Source organism: Nelumbo lutea, chromosome 5 (assembly GCF_056320005.1).
Source record: "Nelumbo lutea isolate HS-2025 chromosome 5, American lotus-T2T, whole genome shotgun sequence".
Classification (NCBI taxonomy): Eukaryota; Viridiplantae; Streptophyta; class Magnoliopsida; order Proteales; family Nelumbonaceae; genus Nelumbo; species Nelumbo lutea.
Genome location: NC_142688.1, coordinates 22,202,793 through 22,221,842, shown reverse-complemented (window position 1 = coordinate 22,221,842; position 19,050 = coordinate 22,202,793). Strand labels below are relative to the sequence as shown.

At 37.8% G+C, this 19,050-nt stretch overlaps 1 protein-coding gene across 4 annotated transcripts in view; it reads left to right on the top strand.

Annotated features, from left to right (window-relative positions):
• The first annotated feature begins 10,008 nt into the window (after positions 1 to 10,008).
• LOC148850939 (uncharacterized) overlaps positions 10,009 to 19,050 on the top strand; it is a 44,127-nt gene continuing 35,085 nt past the window's right edge. For all 4 annotated transcript variants that reach the window (XR_016099239.1, XR_016099240.1, XM_088944683.1 and 1 more), the window contains exons 1-6: positions 10,009 to 10,657; positions 10,763 to 10,831; positions 10,939 to 11,046; positions 13,980 to 14,048; positions 15,821 to 15,958; positions 18,771 to 18,818. Coding sequence is in view for 2 of the 4 variants with exons in the window: in XM_088944683.1 (XP_088800809.1) it covers positions 10,271 to 10,657; positions 10,763 to 10,831; positions 10,939 to 11,046; positions 13,980 to 14,048; positions 15,821 to 15,958; positions 18,771 to 18,818 (819 nt within the window). In the remaining 2 variants the exon portion in view is untranslated. The remainder of the gene's footprint in view (positions 10,658 to 10,762; positions 10,832 to 10,938; positions 11,047 to 13,979; positions 14,049 to 15,820; positions 15,959 to 18,770; positions 18,819 to 19,050) is intronic.

The window sequence follows — 19,050 nt, the reverse complement described above, 5'->3', positions numbered from 1 at the left end:
AAGGGTTCTCCCCCTCTTCTTTGGCAGGCTAACAAAGTTAGAAGCAAACAGGTTTTGTTGAAGCAGTGATGAGACAAAACCTAATTCTGACTCACGGAAACCTCTTCTAAAGCCCAGGTCCCACTAAAGTCTAGACCTTAGATTAGAAAGATCCAAAAAAAAAGGAAGAGATCGGTTCACCCCTACGGTTTGATAATGCAAAAAGACATGGGAATTGATCCTTCAGGGATGAACTACCCAACCAGATATGCTCCCAGAATTTAACAAGATTCCCAAGGTTAGGGTATACTTGATAAAAGGCAAAAAAAAGATGGAAGTATGGCGTGAATAGATTTCTATGGAGAAGCTCTTGTATTCCTAGTTTGAATTCCAAAGAGTTTGTCTCTATAAATTGACAATCTCTACAACCATTTTTCCAACAAGATTGTATTTCTTTCTTGAATGTTCTCAGTTCCTATGTCACCATACTTCTTATTCCTGTAGACGACTTCTCAACTTACCCTATGATCATTTTTACTCTCCCCTGGCTCCAAAAATTAACAAATCTATTTTGAAGAATGACTATTTCTTGGGAATGCTTTCATTTAGACAATGGCACGACCTGGCAGCCTGGCACAGGCGCTGACCTGGCGACCTGCAAGACGTGCTCAGCGACAAATTCGGCATGCATATTCAAACACTCCAACGATCCTTTAAAGTTAGTCCACGTGCCAAACGATCAGGAGGGTGGTCAACATGCATGGCGGTTACCTTAGCAAATCTTGGACCACTTGACGACTTCTCAGAAATCTCAGATATGGTGCGTGAAGCCCACGCCAAATAATGCCTATATAAAGACACCAACCCCAATGACATGGGGGGAAAATAAGCATTTTCTAGCTCTCATGCTTTATGATTTTTAGCTCGCAGTCTACTATGAGAGTACTGACTTAAGCATCGGAGCGACCTTGCTAATTAGCCACCACAGGTCCTCTGACATTAGTTCCTCGCAGGTTTCTAAAGAACGACGAATCTCAACAATCAATCTAACTCGGCACTCTAGCCAATTCGTCACTTAACCTGCCTAGCTTAGCCCAATCAGCTCTTCATCTAACCTACCTAGCTCGACCCAGTCAATTCGGCACCTAACCTGCCCAGCTCGACCCAGTTAACTCGACACCAAATCTGCCCCCATCTCAGACCAAATAACGAGGTACTTAGCACAAAAAATTGATTCATCAGAATCAATCAAATTAAAAAGCCGTTACATACATATAAAATCCAAGTGAAATAACCATGTGGTAAGATCACCAAGCAGAAACAACACAAAATAACTCTTTGTGACTTTACTTGTTTTTTCTTTCTTTTTTAGCATCAAACAAATTAGTTACAAAGAAAAAATGAAGATATTCGAAAGGGAATAAAACCCTATTATTCATTAGTTCAAAGAAACTCAAGAAGACTCCAAAATAGGGATGCCATCAAAGCCCTCAAGTTCTTTAAGATATAAAAGAACAAATTGAGGGCAAAGGAGCTAATAACTGTCAGTGTTCTGAAACAGGTAAGGCTCATTTTGTAGGGTGCACCCAACCTGAACCCATGTGCACTCAAATGGATTCTTTGCCATGTTTTGATTCACCCCTCTCAACCAGATTAGCTTTTGATAGCAATCTATAACCATCCTGACCGAAGACAGCAAAACAATACGTGGTCGGAGCTCCAAGTAGTTATATGGACAAACCCTGATGGGAGACTTTAATGCAGTATTGGAATACAACGGAAAACAAGGGGCAGACCGTTAAATAGTCGGAAAATGGAGGCTTTCAAAAATATCGTTCAAGCCTGTTGCATGATGGATCTGGGTTACAGTGGACAACACTTCACTTGGACCAATGGCAATGGGCAGCAGGGGTTGAGGAACGTCAAGGCGAGACTGAATTGAGAGCATTGGCTAATCCCGAGTGGCGCACTACTTTCCCAAATGCAGAAATCGTTCATCTCCCTATAATTTACGAGACCGGATCTGCTCTCGCACGGGCTCACATGCACATCCACCGTGCATTAGAAACATCTCTCGTACTTATAGGTTATTATTCACGGGAGATGTTCCCAATGCATGATGGATGTATATGTGAGGCGCCCCTGTGTGTGGAGCAGCAGATCCCGTTCCTAACTTACTCGGACCACTATCCAATCATCTTGGACACCTAGGGTAATCTTTCTCTGAGGTAGTTAAAGAGGCATGGAAAAACCCTATTGGCTTCGTCGGTTATTTCTATTTTTAATAACGCCACAAATGCTCTCCCCTCTCAAGAAAAGATTAATATTAGGAAAGGGTGTTCATGAAAAATCGAAATATCGAATCTTAAAATGTGATTTAATTGAATTGATCAGTTCGGTTTTTGTTTAGAATTTTTAAAAAATCGAAGGGCCGGTTCAGTTTTCGACTAACTAAAAAACTAGTGGTTAATTAAATCGACCGGTATATATATTTATATGTATATTTTATATACATTTTTAAAATATGTCACATATTTTCTATATATTATATATAAATATATATTTATTTTTTTTATATATATATATATATAAATATATACTTATATTATATTTATAATAATCCATTTATAAATATATTATATATTATATAATATATTTTTAAAATATTTGTAATATATTATATATCATTTATTATTTATAATATAATATTATACATATATTTATATAATATATATTATAAATATAAAAAAAAAATAAAAAAATCAAAGAATCGAACCGGTCAAAAACCAAAATTGATGGATCAATTAACCGATGGTACCAGTTCGATTTTGATTTGAATAAATGAAAAAACCAGTACCACCGGTTTGATTTGCAAAATATGCCCATGATTCGATTAACCAAATTGTGGACACCCCTAATCTTAAGAAGATTGGAAGGCATCCAACACTACCTGGAGACTAGGCCTTCCCGGTTTTTATCCAAATTACAAGTTGACCTTTAGAATGAGTATTATAGTATGAAAGAGATATTTTGGAATCAAAGAGCAAAGGCTAACTGGTTGGAATGGGAATCTAAATACAAAATTTTTCCACACATTAGCCACCAAAAGAAACCATATCAACAAAATTTGGGCGTTAAAGATTAACAATGTGTGGGTCACTAATCCAGATGACCTAAAAAATATTTGTATAAATTATTTTAAAACCTTATACTCTTCCTCCATATTTATGGGTCTGGTAACCCTCTCTTACACCCCATTATAGAAAATTTATCCAGGGATTTGGAACTCGGGTTTCATCAAGTCTCGGCTCATGAAATAAAAGAAACCGTTCGGTCTCTTCCCAATAACGAGAGTCTGCGACCTGATGGTATCACTGCTGAATTTCTAAAGAAATATTGGCACATAGTGGAGTCGTCCTTTACTGGGGCTGTGAAGGAATGTTTGAAACGGGGAAATTCCAACTAATTTCAACCAAACAGCTTTAGTGTTGATCCCCAAAATTTCCAATCCCAAATCCATGAGTCAATTCCTCTCCATTGGTCTTTGCAATCGATTTATAAAGTGATTGCAAAATCATCTGGCGAGGTTGAAGCCATTACTCCCTCAAATCATTTCGCCTAATCTAATCAGCTTAGGAGTAATGTAATAATATATTCTACATGAAGTCATTAATTCATTTATAAAGAAAAAAAAAAGTAGAGAAGATTATTTGGGCATCAAAGCTTATGACAAAATTGAATGCCTTTTATTCATGAAACCTTAAATGTGCTGGTATCCCTCCTATGTAGACTAAGCTGATTAGGAGTTGCATCACAACCACATCTGAATCACTGTTACATTCAATGCCACCAATCTCAACTCCTTTAATCCCTCCAGAGGTTTCCGTCAGGTCTCTCCCCCTACATCTTCTTATTGGAAACCCTTTCCGATCTCCTCAATCAAGAGGTGCATAATGGCCGTATAACTCCCCTTAAAACATCTAGAAATGGGCCCACCCTACCCCATATCTTTTATGCTGATAGCCTGCTCATTTTTATGAAGGCTTCCAACACCCATCTAAACAACCTGTGAGCTGTGATCAATACTCGGAGAACGTTCTCATTTTGGATTTTGAAACGGAGAAATTTGTTTAATGGGATTTGATTTCTATTGATCAAGAATACCATGTTTATTTTTCATATTAATATGGGGACTAGGAAAAGTTTATTTTCCTAGGTATTCATCTCCTAGGTGGGTAAATAACTTTCCCACCAATGAGTAAAGTTACTCACACTTGAATGGGACAAAAATACCCCTTTAATAATTGATTTTTATGACTAAAATGATCATTATCTTATTTACCTGAGAAATAAAAGAATTTACCTGGATAAGTGTTTTCTAGGAAAAGCTTACCATGGTTTTTAAAACCAACTTGGAGACCGAATTGGTCAGGGGGTCCGGTTATTGGGTCAAACGGTCGTCCCCTTCTAACAAAAAAAATTAAAAATTAAAAAATGAAAATCGGTCAAAATCGTTCGAACGGTTAGCCACTTGGGTCAGCAGTTCGTTGACCAAAATCAATGATTTTTATGGAAAATCTGGTTTTGGAAAAAACCGGAACCACTCAGGTGACCGATCCAATTTTGAAAACTATAAAACTTACCTAAATAATTACATTTACTTGAATAAATAATTTATCGAAAAACAAACGAGGCCTACTTCTGTAAAGCCATCGGGTGAAATCATAAATTTCTCCAAAATCTTTATTGTTTTCGTCCAAAAATATTCACCGCAGACGCACCCGTTTACTAGCTAGGAATTTGGGTGTGAGAGCCACCTATAAATGGGAGCTGACAAAAAATACCTTCAATTGGCGGTATTCTGGTTTTCTGGTTTCAATTCGAGAGCTGGTTTTGAATTCTCGGTCTTCTGGTTTTCAATTCGAGAGCTGACAAAAAATACCTTCAATTCATGGTGGATCGGATGTACTCAAAATTGGTGGGTTGGAAAGCATCTTCTTTGAGCTCAGCGGGCAGAGATACCTTGGTGAAGGCTACTCTCTCTTCCATCTTGCATCATGCAATGCAGATTTTAAAAATCCCTAAAGCTTGGGATAAAATTATAAGGGACTTTTTGTGGGGTTCTAATAAAAACGAAAAGAAAAATCATTTGATAGCTTGGAACAAAATTACCCAACCCAAAAATTCAGGGGGCTTAGGGATTAAGGATTTGGGTAATACTAACTTGGCATTCTTAACAAAGCTGGCCCGGGATTTGTTTGATAACCAATCTGAACTTTGGGCCAAGGTGCTTTCTTAGCAAGTACAGGAGGAACCGTGTGACTCTTGGATTTGGAAAGGGCTGATCAAAGGATTTGAAATATTGAAGGAGGGGCTAACAAAGGCCATTGGGGATTGGGATAAGAGCTCTAAACGAGGTCAGACTGCCAGGACCCCTCCCACATGGCAATCTGGATAGAGTATGTGACATCTTATCTAACTAGGGGGGTTGGGATCTGTCAAGCATTGAGTCTCTAGCTCCCCAAAGTTACAAAGACCGGATTTTAGCCATACCAGTGAAAACAAGAAACCAAATAGGGGATTTTGGGGTGTGGTGGTCTAATACTAAAACCGGTAAGGTGCCACCTAAATCTGTCTATAATTTTTGGGAAATTTTCCAATTAGTATCCTTTAAAGTGTGACAATTTAGTACCCGATGTCGTACTCGAACTTTTAAAATGTGGCAATCCAGTACTTATCATTAACTAGCTATTAACCAGTCGTTAAGTGGCATTTGAAAAAGACATAGATGCCCTTCAAGTGTCATATGTGACCCCAACTTTATTGAATAGAAGAGGCAAGGATTTTTGGCTGTTAATTTTTTATCAATGTTTGGATGCTTGATAAACAAAATTAGATGACACTCGAAGGGCATTTGTGGCTTTTTCAAATGCCACTTAACAGTTAGTTAACAGTAAGTAAACGACAAGTACTGGATTGTCACACTTTGAAAATTCGAGTACTGAATTGTCACATTTTAAAGTTTGGGGACCAAAGTGACACTAGGCCTAAACTATAGGGTACTAATCAGGAATTTTTCCTAAATTTTTAGATAACTCAAACCTAAACCCCCTAACAGCATTTTTAATCTCATATGATCAGTTCCTTGCCAACCCAGAGTCAAATTCTTCATGTGTTACTCCATCTTGGCAAGATTCCTGTAAGAGCCAATTTAATTAATAGAGGCCTTGTGATCCCCACAAACTGTGAATTTTGTTCTCACAATTTGGACACCTTAGATCATCTTTTCAGGAATTGCGAGTTTAGTAGACAAGTTCGTACGTTATGATTCAACTAAGGGCTAATAGCATATAAGGGCAACTTTTGGGCCCTAATATCAATAAAAGTAATATTTAAAAAAAATAAAAAATAGGGTAACTTTTGAAAATTAATATCAATAAAGGACAAAATCATTGTTCATCTTCTTCCTCTTACAGTCTATTCACCAACGCCACCGTCCACCGCTGCCTCCGGCAACATTGTCGGAGGTGGGCGGAGGCAAAGGCGGCACTGGTGATTATTTCTCTGCCCAACGCCGCCACCTTTGCCTCCGCCTCCAACAATGTTGTCAAAGGTGAGTGGAGACAAAGGCAGTGGCGATGCTGGTGGGCAGAGGTGGCGGCATTGGGCAGAGAAATAACCACTAGTGCTGCCTTCGCCGCCTCTACCTCCGCCCATCTCCGGCAACATTGCCAGAGGCTGAGGCGAAGGTGGGTAGAAGCGGCAGTGCTGGTGAATAGATTGCAAGAGGAAGAAGATGAACAATGATTTTGCCCTTTATTGATATTATCTTTTAAAAGTTATCATATTTTTTAAACTTTTTAAAAGACATTACTTTTACTGATATTAGGGCCCAAAAGTTGTCCTTATATGCTATTATCCCTTCAACTAATCTTGTCAATGCCATCCAAAATTCCCACTTACCTTGAAGGAGTGGCTGGAAACGAATCTCCAAAAACTTAGAGATAGAGAGCCTACTGGTTTTTGCTACACCATTTGGCTAATCTGGAATTCTGGAAACAAGAAAATTTTTAACAACAAAAACACAAGCCCCAACTCCCCGATATCTCTTGCATTCTCATATGTTGATAACTATACTGTTGCGCTTGAAGCTAACAAATTTATTGAGAACAGTGTCACCAACAAAATCTGGAAAGAGATCAGTTGGAAACCTCCAAACAATCATTGGATCAAACTCAACATTGACGTTGCTGCCAAATGAAACAACGGTGGTGCGGCCATTAGTGGAATTCTGCGTGATCACTTGGGTAGAATGGAAAGACAGGTTTGATGCTTATATTAACAGATATCACATCTCCGCCCCACAAGAGACTGCCCCACAACTCCCCACAAAACATTTCCGCCATGTATTGGGAACATCTCCGGATGATGACATCACCAAAACTAGTACTATCATCAAAGATGTTCACAATACACGGTGGGATGTACTGTGGGGCGTTATGGGGCAGCTCCTAGTGGGACGGAGATGTGAACTCATATTAGCAGTACTTAGGCTCCAAGAAGGTCTCAAGCTGGCATGGAATTTGGGACATCGAAGGATTATTCCGGAATTAGACTCTATCAACAATCCAACTTCTCAATTAAACTGATAACATATCTTGGAGATTGAGTTAGCTAATCTATTGCTCCAAAGGAATCATTGTTACAGGGAAGCCAATTAATGCGTTGATTTCATGGTTAATCTTGCCTGAGCTTAAAAGAAAGATTCATGTTTTTTTATTCCCTCCGCCTCCAGGGATTTATCATCTTATTCTAGCAAATGCAATGGGGGCCTCTACCTCAAGACTAGGGGTGCTCACAGTTTGGTTAACTGAATCGTGGGATATATTTTCAAACTGAATCGATCTGATCAGTTTTTTAAATATTCAAACCAAAATCGAACCAATGCAATCGACAGTTAACCAGTGGACCGGTTAACCGCAACTCGATTTTTCATTTTTTTTATGCAGTTAAAAAAAAACTAAAACGTCAGTGGTTGTTGTTGGTGCCGGACTGGTTGGTGTTGGTGGTTGTTGTCGATGCCGAACTGGTTGGTGCTGGTGTTGTCACTTGTCGGAGACACTGAGAGCCTGAGAGCTTGTCGAAGACACAAAGAGCAAAGGTGAGAGGAAGAAAAAAGAGATACAGAGATCAGCCCTTGCTTGCCGGCGAGGCGGCAACCGCCGGTGTTGCTGCTTGGTGCTGTCATGCCGGTGGTTGGCGCGGGCTGTGCGGCCGTCTGGAGTGGAGAATAGGAAGAGAAGAAGAAGAAGAAGATTGGAAGATAAGAGAAAACACACACACACACAGAGAATAGTAAAAAAAAAAAGTCTATACTCGCAATATGGGGAAAAGACAAGAAAAATAAAAATTTGATTATTGGTGGGACTTTCAATGAAAGTTCAAATTTTAAAAGAAAGGCTAAAAGTCTCCTAATTCTTTTATTCGGTTGTTAAAAAAATAAAAAAATATAGTATATAATATATATATTACTGTATATATATCGATCGGTTCGATTAACCGCTTGTTTTTTTAAATAGTTAACCGAAACAGAACCAAAATTAGCGGTTTTTTAAGAATATCAAACTGAAACCGAACTGACTAATTTGGTTAACCAATTTTTCGGTTCGGTTTTGGTCACTTCGGCTTTTCGGTTTTTCTTGCTCACCCCTACTCAAGATTTTGTGCCCGAGGGTAGAGGTGGGATTAAAAGTGTTTTATTATTTTAAGTAAATTACTAAAAGCTCCCCAAATTTTTTAGTTGTCGTTAAAACCTCTCCAAACATTGGTAATTGCAACTATCTTCCCTCTTTTTGACATAATTATAAATAGACCCCTTTGTCAAGATCTTCTAAAAGGTAGGGATGTCCACGGTTTGGTTAATTGAACCACGGACATTTTTGTAAATCAAACCGGTGGTACCAATTTTTTCCATTTCTCCAAACTGATACCACCAGTTAACTGGTCTGCCAGTTTTGGTTTTTAACTAGTTTGGTTCTTTGATTTTTCAGTTTTTTATATTTATAATATATATTATATAAATATATGTATAATATTATATTATAGATAATAAATTATATATAATATATTATAAATAATTTTAAAATATATAATGTATTTATAAATAGATTATTATAAATATAATATAAGTATATATTTATATAAATAATAAATATATTTATATATAATATAGAAAATATGTTATATATATTAAAATATATATAAAATATACATATAAATATATACACTAGTTGGTCTGGTTAACCGAAAACCAAACTGATCATTCGATTTTTCAAAAATCCTAAATCGGAACAGAACCAATCGATTCGATTAACCGCATTTTACAATTTAATTTTCTCGATTCGGTTTTTCATGGACAACCCTACTAAAAGGAGGTGTTAAAATATCCAAAATACCCATGTTGTAAATTTTGATGAAAATGTTTATTTTTCAAGTTTTCTCTTGCAACTACCCAAAACACCCGCTAGTCCAAACCCTTTCAATCATCTTTTTGAAATTGATTTATTTTTCAAAATTGTCCTTCATATCAATCATATTGTTTACAAAGTTTATATTGTTTTTTTTTTAAGAAACTAGCCTTAATAGTAATTTGTATAGGTATTTTAGACATTTTTGTATTTCTTATTAGAGAATTTCTAATATAAGGGGTCACTTGCAACTGTGCCAGAAAGGCAAGGAAAGGTAACTGCAATTACAAAACGTGATGGTTCTCTAACGAGGGATGTCGCCTGTTTGTATTTAAGGGATTTGAGAGGAGTTCGACGTGGCTTTCTGCATCCTGCATGCGAATTCGATTACAAAATATTGATCCCACAGCATGTTCTGGCTGCGCAACGGGGACATCTCTCGTATTCACGGGGAGATATGTTCCCAACACAAGACGGAATGTATCTGTGAGATCGGTGTGAGGCGCGATTTTTAAAGCAAATCCCAATTCATAAACACTACCGTGACCGCTCCGGATCTTCTGTGCACGTAAATCCTGCCCACGCCTACCCATAATACATTATCCCCGTGAATTGGGAACATCTCCCCCAGAGGATGAGATGTTCTCCCTGTGCTGCTGCGATAAACGTGGGCAGGAGATCCGGACTGTGGCCGTTTTGCTTTGTTTAAGTTGGTACTTTCAATAGGGGGAGGAGAGTCGGAGAGAGCGCGGTGCAGTGCCCTCTCCTCTCTAACTAACCCCGACTGTATCAACACCGCTGTCGGAGGTCGTGTTTCAGTTATTATGGACCTGGACTTAGACGACCTAGGCATCGAGCGCCCCGATGGCTCAAGCCAGGCTGCTTCCAGAAAACCCTCAAGGTTCCTGCCCAAATCATCAAAGCCGAAGCTCCGACCGAAACCAGAACCAGTATCAGAATCAGAACCTGCTGCCCTTCCTGTAAAGAAACAAGAAGATTCCCAGCCATCACTCGATGCCACTGTCAAGGCAGCCTTTGAACCCTCTCCACCGCCACCTGCTTCTTCGACTCTCAATTTTATGGCCAAAGAGGAGGTGGAGCCGAAGGCGGAGGCGGAGGTGGTCCCCATGGAAGAAGACGGTGACGAAGATCGAGTTGTTCGCGAAATTGATGTCTTCTTTAATCCTTCTCCTCTTGATACCGATACTCAAGTAGGCTTCACAAATGCATACAGTCTCGATTTCTATACATCCGATTGGATTAACGTGTGGTTATGCCTTCTTACATTTTCCTTTTTTTCTATATTTTACTTCCAGTTGTATGTTCTTCAATACCCTCTTAGACCTTGTTGGCGTCCTTACGAACTGGATGAGAGATGTAAAGAGGTGTATATATAGATTTTTAATAAGCGATATTCACTTTGCCATTTGACATTGCTAGTTGTTTTTGGTTTGTTTATTGGGTGTCTCATTATTGGATATTGGTCATTCAGGTTAGAATAAAACCAGAATCTTCAGAAATTGAAGTTGATTTGCGCACTTATGATGGTGATAACTGTAACAATGATGATGCCGCCAAGAATAGGAAAATGACAAAGCAGGTTTGTTGGTAAATCGTTTTCTTTGTTATTTCTTATAACCACATTTACATATTCTTTCGACAATTGTTATTTGCATCTCTTCTTCTTTTTTTATGTTTTTGCATATCTGGTGTTTAATCATATATTCATTTGCCCAAAGCGTTGAGCTACTAAATATCCAATTGAGTATAGAAGAAATTGGAGGTAGAGAAATCTAAAACAAGAAATAAATAACTGTTGGGATAGAGTGAGCAAGTAAAAAGGGAAAATCCTGAATATTGTATCCATCAGAGTTCATCGGATATTTCCTCTGTTAAAACTGTTAATTTCACCTTTTTTTTTTCAACGTTGTAGAGCAGTTGTGCTCTGTCTTTGTTCTTTATTATTTCTCCATTGCCGTGATCAACTGGATCAATTTAGTTAGTTTTAGTAGTGATTGAATCAAAGACCAATGGGACAGAGTGAGCTCACTGTTGGAAGTTAAAAGTTAAAACCTTATGGAGCTTCTGTCCTAGTCTCACGTGATTAATTGCAGGAACACATCTTTACATAAAATCACCCTTCAACTGAGGGGGAACTACTCCCATCTATAGTGCAGAAAAAACAGATCATCGTAGGACATGGAAAAATAAATAATACCAGAAGGCTATAAATTAGATGAATGTTTAAAATTTTATAATTTCGGTAAATTGTCTACCATATAAGTTTTTTTTTTTTTTTTTTTTTTGTTGAGGAAAAGGGTAAAGTATTGAATTACTCAAAAAACAAGCCAAATCTGCACAAGGGGTTGTACAGTGCCCAAAGATATCTGTACATCTTCAAATCTGCATATTCTGTGTGCATAGATACAAAAGAGCTCCAGAATAAAAAAAGGAGCTATAAGGCCTATTGGCCCTATTCATGAGCAATCTGTGTGTTCCTACCCAAGAATGCAATCTACTCCAAAATCCTTTCAGTAAATTCTCTTCTGTAATGAACTTGTTTTCAAACAGTCTTTTGTTCCTTTCTGTCCAAATTGGCCACTCCCCAAATAACCTTGCTTTCTTTAGAAAGACGTTTCAGCTGCCAACTCCTTATAACTGCCAATAATTTTTCTGGAAAACAGCAATGAACTTCAAACAGCCCCAAAAATCTTGCCCAAAGGTTTCTTGCAACTTTGCAGTGAATTAGCAAATGCTTTGAATCCTTGAAGCTCCCCCACACATTACAGACCTTCCAGGAAGCAATTCAGACCTTTCCTAGCCAAAACATCTGCTGTCTACCAGCACTGCCACCCATAATAAAAAAGCAGCTTTTGGAGGGGTTGCAGTATTTCCACACTTTGGCTGCAGGGAAGTCCATCATCTTACCTCTATGAGCTTACTGTAGAAAGGTTTAACTGTGAAATTGCCTTTATCCAATATCCAGGCTCTCTTATACCTGCATATACTATTAGGTGTAATGGCAGAAATTTTCTGCATCAACTCCATCCACATCTCAACCTCCCAGTCATTTAAATTCCTTCTAAACATAGGGCACAACAACCAGACGCTCTTTGTTCTGTGCTATCTCAGGAGGATAGGAAAGCTCTCTTTAAGTGGATGATCACCACACCAAGAATCGAACCAGAATTTAGTTCTAGTACCATCTCCTAGTGTATACTTGATTCATTTTTCTAAACTCCACCCTCCAAACAGCACACCCATAGGGCAATCTTGTCTCTCTTGGCTACCAGCCTAAATCCCTGGCACAATATTTGGCTAAAATTATCCTTCTCCATAAAGCATTGGTTTGCTCATTTCATCTCCAGAGTCACATGACAAGACAAGCCACACTAAACTTCCTAATCTTCTTATCTTCCTCACTCCAAAACCATCTACTTTTTTTGGACTACACACTTTGCTCCACTTAACTAGATGCAATTTAAAATCCATCTTCCACCTTTCCCATAGAAAATCTTGTGTTTTCTTTTCAATTGCCTAGCTGGAATGAAGAACAATGATAGTAGGTAAGTATTGATAAAAAAACAATGGTAGTAGGTAAGTGGGAAGGGAGTAAATAACACTCTTTATCAACACCAACTTCCCACCTTTTGACAAATATCTCCCTCTCCCAGATGCCAACCACAAATATCTCTCCACCCTTTCCACAATCGGCTCCCAAATCTTCTTTGCATTGCATTCTCCCCTAAAGGCATACCCAGGTACCTTGCGGGCAGCTTATAATGATAGAGGATGTAACAAATCCACTTAGCATTTGTAAGGACATTAGATCTTTTATGGTGGATTGGGCTTTGCTGCATAATGATTTCAAAGATAAAAAAAGGATTTTGAAGTCAAGTGGGGGGAGGGGGGTCTAGGTAGTACTTAATTGCAATTTTTTGTATTCTTTTTGTGATATTTGTGTAAAAAGATTTGACCTTTTTATAGGACACATAGTACTGATACGTAAAAGGAACTGTACAGACCTATCCAAGCTTGATCAAACTCCACAAGAGGTCTTACTGCTTTGAAAGGCCTAGCTTTCATTTCCAAGCCCATGTTCGGTATGTGCCATTGGCCTGTTGGTCAGAACTGACTCAACCAGTCCTGAAAAAACAAGAACTAATAACGTCATAACTCTCTATAGCATGGCTTATTCCCCGGAAATTTAACTGCTTTTGTTAGTTACTGTTGAATTATGGTGTAGCACAAGGAGAATATAGCTGATTGATTTTAGTCTCTTATTTAATCAGCAACAATTTGTTTATTTTGAGATTTGGCCGGCCGCCTCCTTTTGGCTCTGGTTTATGCTACTCAAATTACTCTGCATCAACAATGGCATAATGTTATATAGTTTTTTTTATTTATTTTTTATTTCATGTTCACTTGATCTGTACATAACATAGCATGACCTCTCTGTGTGTGTAAATAGTAAAGGTGAGATATTTCATCAATATAATATGATATTTTTTAAAATCATTTCTCTTTATGTAGACTTTGTCATCTCTGTGGAAGCCACCTAACACCACTGGCTATGCTGTTGGGGTTCTGATTGGCAACAAGGTATGCTAATATATATTGCCATCTTTTATGGAGCAATTGTCCTTTTTTTTTTTCAGATTTAGCTTGCTACATTGTTATAAATGTTATAAATGTAGGAAGACACTGAAAATCTGAATAATCATATAAAATATAAGATGCTGTTTCTTGAAGTTGAGCAATTGTCTGTCAAAAAAATACGTTGTGCTGCTGGATGTCCACCAGTGTTTTAAAAGGCATGGGAGACTCCTCCCGGTGAGGTGCCCCCAAAATGCACTGAGGTGTATGCCAGAGGCATTGATACCTCTGAGGTATACGCCTCAGGTGCAAGTGGTGTATGCCTCATGCACACCTCGTACAAAAAGTCAGAAAAAAAAAGAAAAAAAGAAAGCAAAAAGAAAGGAAAGGAAAAGAAAAAGAAAGAAAGAAAAAGGAAAAAAGAAAGAGAGAAAAAAGAGAAAAGGAAGAAAAGAAAAGGGAAGGGAAAGTTTGGGCCAGGGGCTCTGCATCTTCATTCTTCTTAATATAAAAGATTTTTACTAAAAATAAAGTAAAATGAGATCCTCCTTTCTCTTCCTCCTCTTCCCCCTCCTCTTAAGGAGGCTTATGCCTCTTATGTTCTGAAGAATCTGAACTACGCCTCATTCCTCTAGGTGGTGGAACGCCTTGTGTCATGCCTCCACATTGTAAAACATTGATGTCCACTACTTAGGTCCTACTGAGTTTATAATATGCAGTTCTTTGGTTCCAGTTATCTTGCTAAGTGCTAACACTGATGTCCTTTGCCCCACCTCTCCTTCAACTTCCTTTCCCAATTCATCTACCTTTATGTTATGTCTTTTTATAAGTTTATTTATTCTTAATCATAAGGTATTATTATAATTCCTCCTGTGTCCCAGAAACCAGATACTCTTAGATAATTAGACCACTAAAAGTGGAGCTGAAAGCTTTTGAGTGACACTGAAATTTTTAAAGACAATGCATACCAACCAAGTACAAACGGTCTTCTGTGTCTGGGTCAATGCGTAGTACAAGAGAAACAAATTGTATTTTTATGTTTTGTGTTATTTCAATTCTTGTTCATTGCTGCAGAATAAATGGGAAAAAAAACTGGGGGATATAGAGGAGGAAGGTGAGAGCTGATAGATGCTGAATATTCAGACCTTGAATTTTGCACATGGGGAGGTTTGGGAAATAAAATATCCTAAATTTATATTTCTTTTGTGTATATCCACACTAATGATTAATTTTGGACATTGTTGACGTCATGTGGTTGACCCAAATGATCCAATGGTTGAACCTGTTTTAACTTGCAAAAGTTCCATTCACTGGTTTGATATTTGGTTAGTTTTCTTTTTCAAATTGAATATTTCCAATATAATACACATTTTACATTCTTTTTTTTTTTCTTGCAAATTTATCTGTTTGTGATTATTGATCATATGTTCTTCTTTATCCGCCTTAGTTTAACTTATGATGCCAATTGCCATTGTGTTCTTCTTGCAAATAGAAAAATTATGTTAATTTTTGGGGTTATGGTTGCTCGGTGCCATGATCCTGTTCTTTCTTGCTGCATGCATTAGAATAATTTCCCTATGATACTCATAAATCTACAAAATTTCCACCTCTATTTTTTTGTCTTAGTCATATATAGATATACAAAAGTTACATGTAGTACAAAGTGAAATTATTCGAACTACAGTAAATTACTTTATCATTGAATACATTGAACCAATCATTTTGTGATGTTTATTTGTTCTAAGCATTGTAAAAGTTTTCCCCCTCCTATGTTGCAGTTACACTTGAATCCTGTTCATGCAGTTGTACAACTTCGGCCGTCGATGGAACACCTTAAGTCTAGTAATCTAAAGAAGAGTAATATTATTCCAGATGAAATAAATGAGGAAAAACCATCAGGATCATCAAAGAAGCAGGTAAACACTTGCTTACTTTGCTGACCATATTGAAATTGCTGTCTGTGGTTTATTGGCAGGTAAATGCTTGTATGTGGTTTGTAGATTCTTTCTTCTCCCCACCAAAAAAGGCAGGGCAATTACTATGGAAATGCACTAGGGATGCCATAATTTGGTCAGTTTGGGAGGAGAGAATTACAAGAATTTTCAAGCCACCCACCCAAACAAGAGAAGTGCTGATTGAAAGCATCACAATTAAGGTGGTGCGTTGGGCCAAAACTTGTTTTATCTCCATACCCTTTTCGGTGGATGATAATGACATGATGAGAGGCTGGTTGTGTAATACTTCTTCATCTACAACTAACAGTATGGCTTATCCAAATGGACACCTTCCACCAGAAAACAGCCTCAAACTGAATTTTGATAGGTGCAGTATGGGAAATCCAGTGCAAGCAGAGGTTGCAGGAGACTGAACTTGGTTGTGTTACTGATCTTCTATCTCTTTTAAGCAACATTTGTTTTGATCCTTAAAGGGGAGGTAGCATCTTGTGCCTCTCCCTAAATTGTACTATCTTTGGCTTTGATTTAATAAATCTGACAATTTACTGATAAAAAAAACGTTTGTTTGGATCCTTTGACTCCTGGCAAAAGAGTGTGGGCCCTTGCTCCAAAAGGTTCCTTGTGCTTCCTTTTTCAATTCCCTTCGCACTAATACTACCCTTGGCTCTTTTCTAGTGAAAAAAGTTTGGACTAAGCCTGCTCCTCCTAAAGTTGCTGTTTTCTGCTGGGTGGTGTTCCTTGGGAAGATCAATACTTTGGAAAACTTGCAAAAGAAAAATTCCTTTTTATGTTTATCTCCAAACTGGTGTATAATGTGCAGAACTCATGGTGAAGACTGCTATCACTTACTGGTTTCTTGTTCCTTTGCTGCAACTCTTTGGGATTGGGTTTTTGCTTTATTTGGATGCAGATGGAACCAACCAACAGAAGTTAAGTTGCTATTTTCTCCCTCTACCTTTGTTTGGCCAAGAAAAGAGGAAGAAATATGTGGAGGTGCCTTAGAGCAGCCACTTTGTGGACCATTTGGAAAGAAAGAAATGCAAAAATCTTCCAAGACAAGGAGAGATCTCTTACAATGGTGAAGGATTGCATCCTAACCAGGGCTATTCATTGGTTGAAATCTTTGGATTCCTTCAGTTCCTTTTCTTGTGATGATTTCTGGAGGAATTGAAATGTTATAGCCCATTCATCGATTAAGAAAAACAGATCTGTATCAGTTTGGGCACCTCCCTCCAGAAGGTTTTACCAAATTGAATTTTGATGGTAATCTAGGTAACATTATCTCTTTATTTTCAGGCCCGGTGGGTATAGGGGACTCTACAAGGGCTGAGTTATTGGCTGCAGTATAGAAATTCAGATTGCCAACCAACTTGGAGTAGAGAATCTATTAATTGAAGGGGACTCCAAGGTGATCATGGGTTGGCTAATGAACCCAGATTCAGTTGTTTAGAGTTATAGGGACCTCATAAAAAAAGTTATATGCTTGACAAGACATATAACTCTAAGAATTCAATGGGTGGGTAGGTCGGCAAATACTTTGGATGACTCTTACTAAACAAGGGTCCTTTAGGGATCGATTATTTTGGGAAGCTATGTAATCTGTTTTATGATCCTTTGTATTGATTAGGAGAGGCTGCACCTCCCGCCTCTCCAAGGGAAGTTTGTAAAGTTCTATTATGCTTGATTAATGAAATTAATTCTTCATTTATCCAAAAAAAAAATCCAGTGCAAGCAGGCATAGGGAATGTGTTTAGACTCATTATGGCATATTAGCAATTTTGTATTCAGGACCTATTTGGCATAGGAACTCAATAAGAGCAGAATTACTGGTTGTACTCCAAGGTTTAAGCATACGAAAAGATCTCAACTATAAAAGGGTGCAAATAGAGGAGTGTTCAAAGATTATTGTGGGATGGATCAGATGCAACAATCAAGGGCCATGGCAATATGGACCAATGTTTTAAAACACGGAGGCGTGACGCGAGGCGTTCCACTACCTAGAGGCGTGAGGCATAGTTCAGAACGCAAGAGGTGTAAGCCTCCTGAACACAAGGAAGTGTAAGCCTCCTTTGGAGGAGGGGGGTTAGGAGGAAGGGGAGGAGGATGAAGAGGAAGGGAGATCTCATTTTTTCTTTATTTTTAATAAAAATCTTTTATATTAAGAAGAGTAAAGATGCACAACATCAGTGCCTCTGGCATATGCCTCTGGGCGTTTTGGGAGCGCCTCCAGGCGTACGCCTTCGACGCCTTTTAAAACAGTGATATTGACATTCCGAGAAATCAGATATTTAGCTAGGAATTTGGAAGCTAGATTTACTTGGGTTTAACTGTTTAAGAGATCATGTAACACTGTGGCAGATAATTTGGCTAAACAAGGAGTTGACAAAACACATCTATTATTGGGGTTTAATAATCCCTAGGGATAATGATACCATTGTAACTTAAGAAATAGGGGAAGAAAAAGGCACATGGGGTGGGTAGCAAATCTAACCCACATTAGGACGTGGGCAATTCCATTGTATATCTGTATATGTTAATATCATATATTCCTTCATAAATCAATAAAGAAGCCTCAGTCTGCTATCAACATTTCTTTTCTATTTCTCCAGTCAACTATGATTCTAACCAGTACTACTAAAAGGTAAAAGCTATTGATTTTTATTTATTTTTATTATAAAGTAAGAAGTTTCTCTATAATGTTTTTGTACCTAAGATTTTCTTTAATTGAAAGTTCATCTATATTCTTTACACTTTTTTCCCTTTCTCTGTGCAGGGAAAGCTTTTAGGGTCACTAGATGAGCAAAACAAAGATGATGCTGAGGTAAGACATCGTCATCATGATGAAAAAGTTGTATGAAAATCAGAAAAACCATTTGCTTCTTGGACTGAGAATTATTAACTTAAAGAATACCAGTTGTCTGTGTTGTAAAACACAGTTCACTTATGCATTTCAAGTATCACATTCTGAATAGCTAGCTATAAAGGGGTTTTAATTAGGTTCAAAAAGAAGGTGATTAGGGTTCACATGTTTCTCCTTTATCAGGCACTGCTAA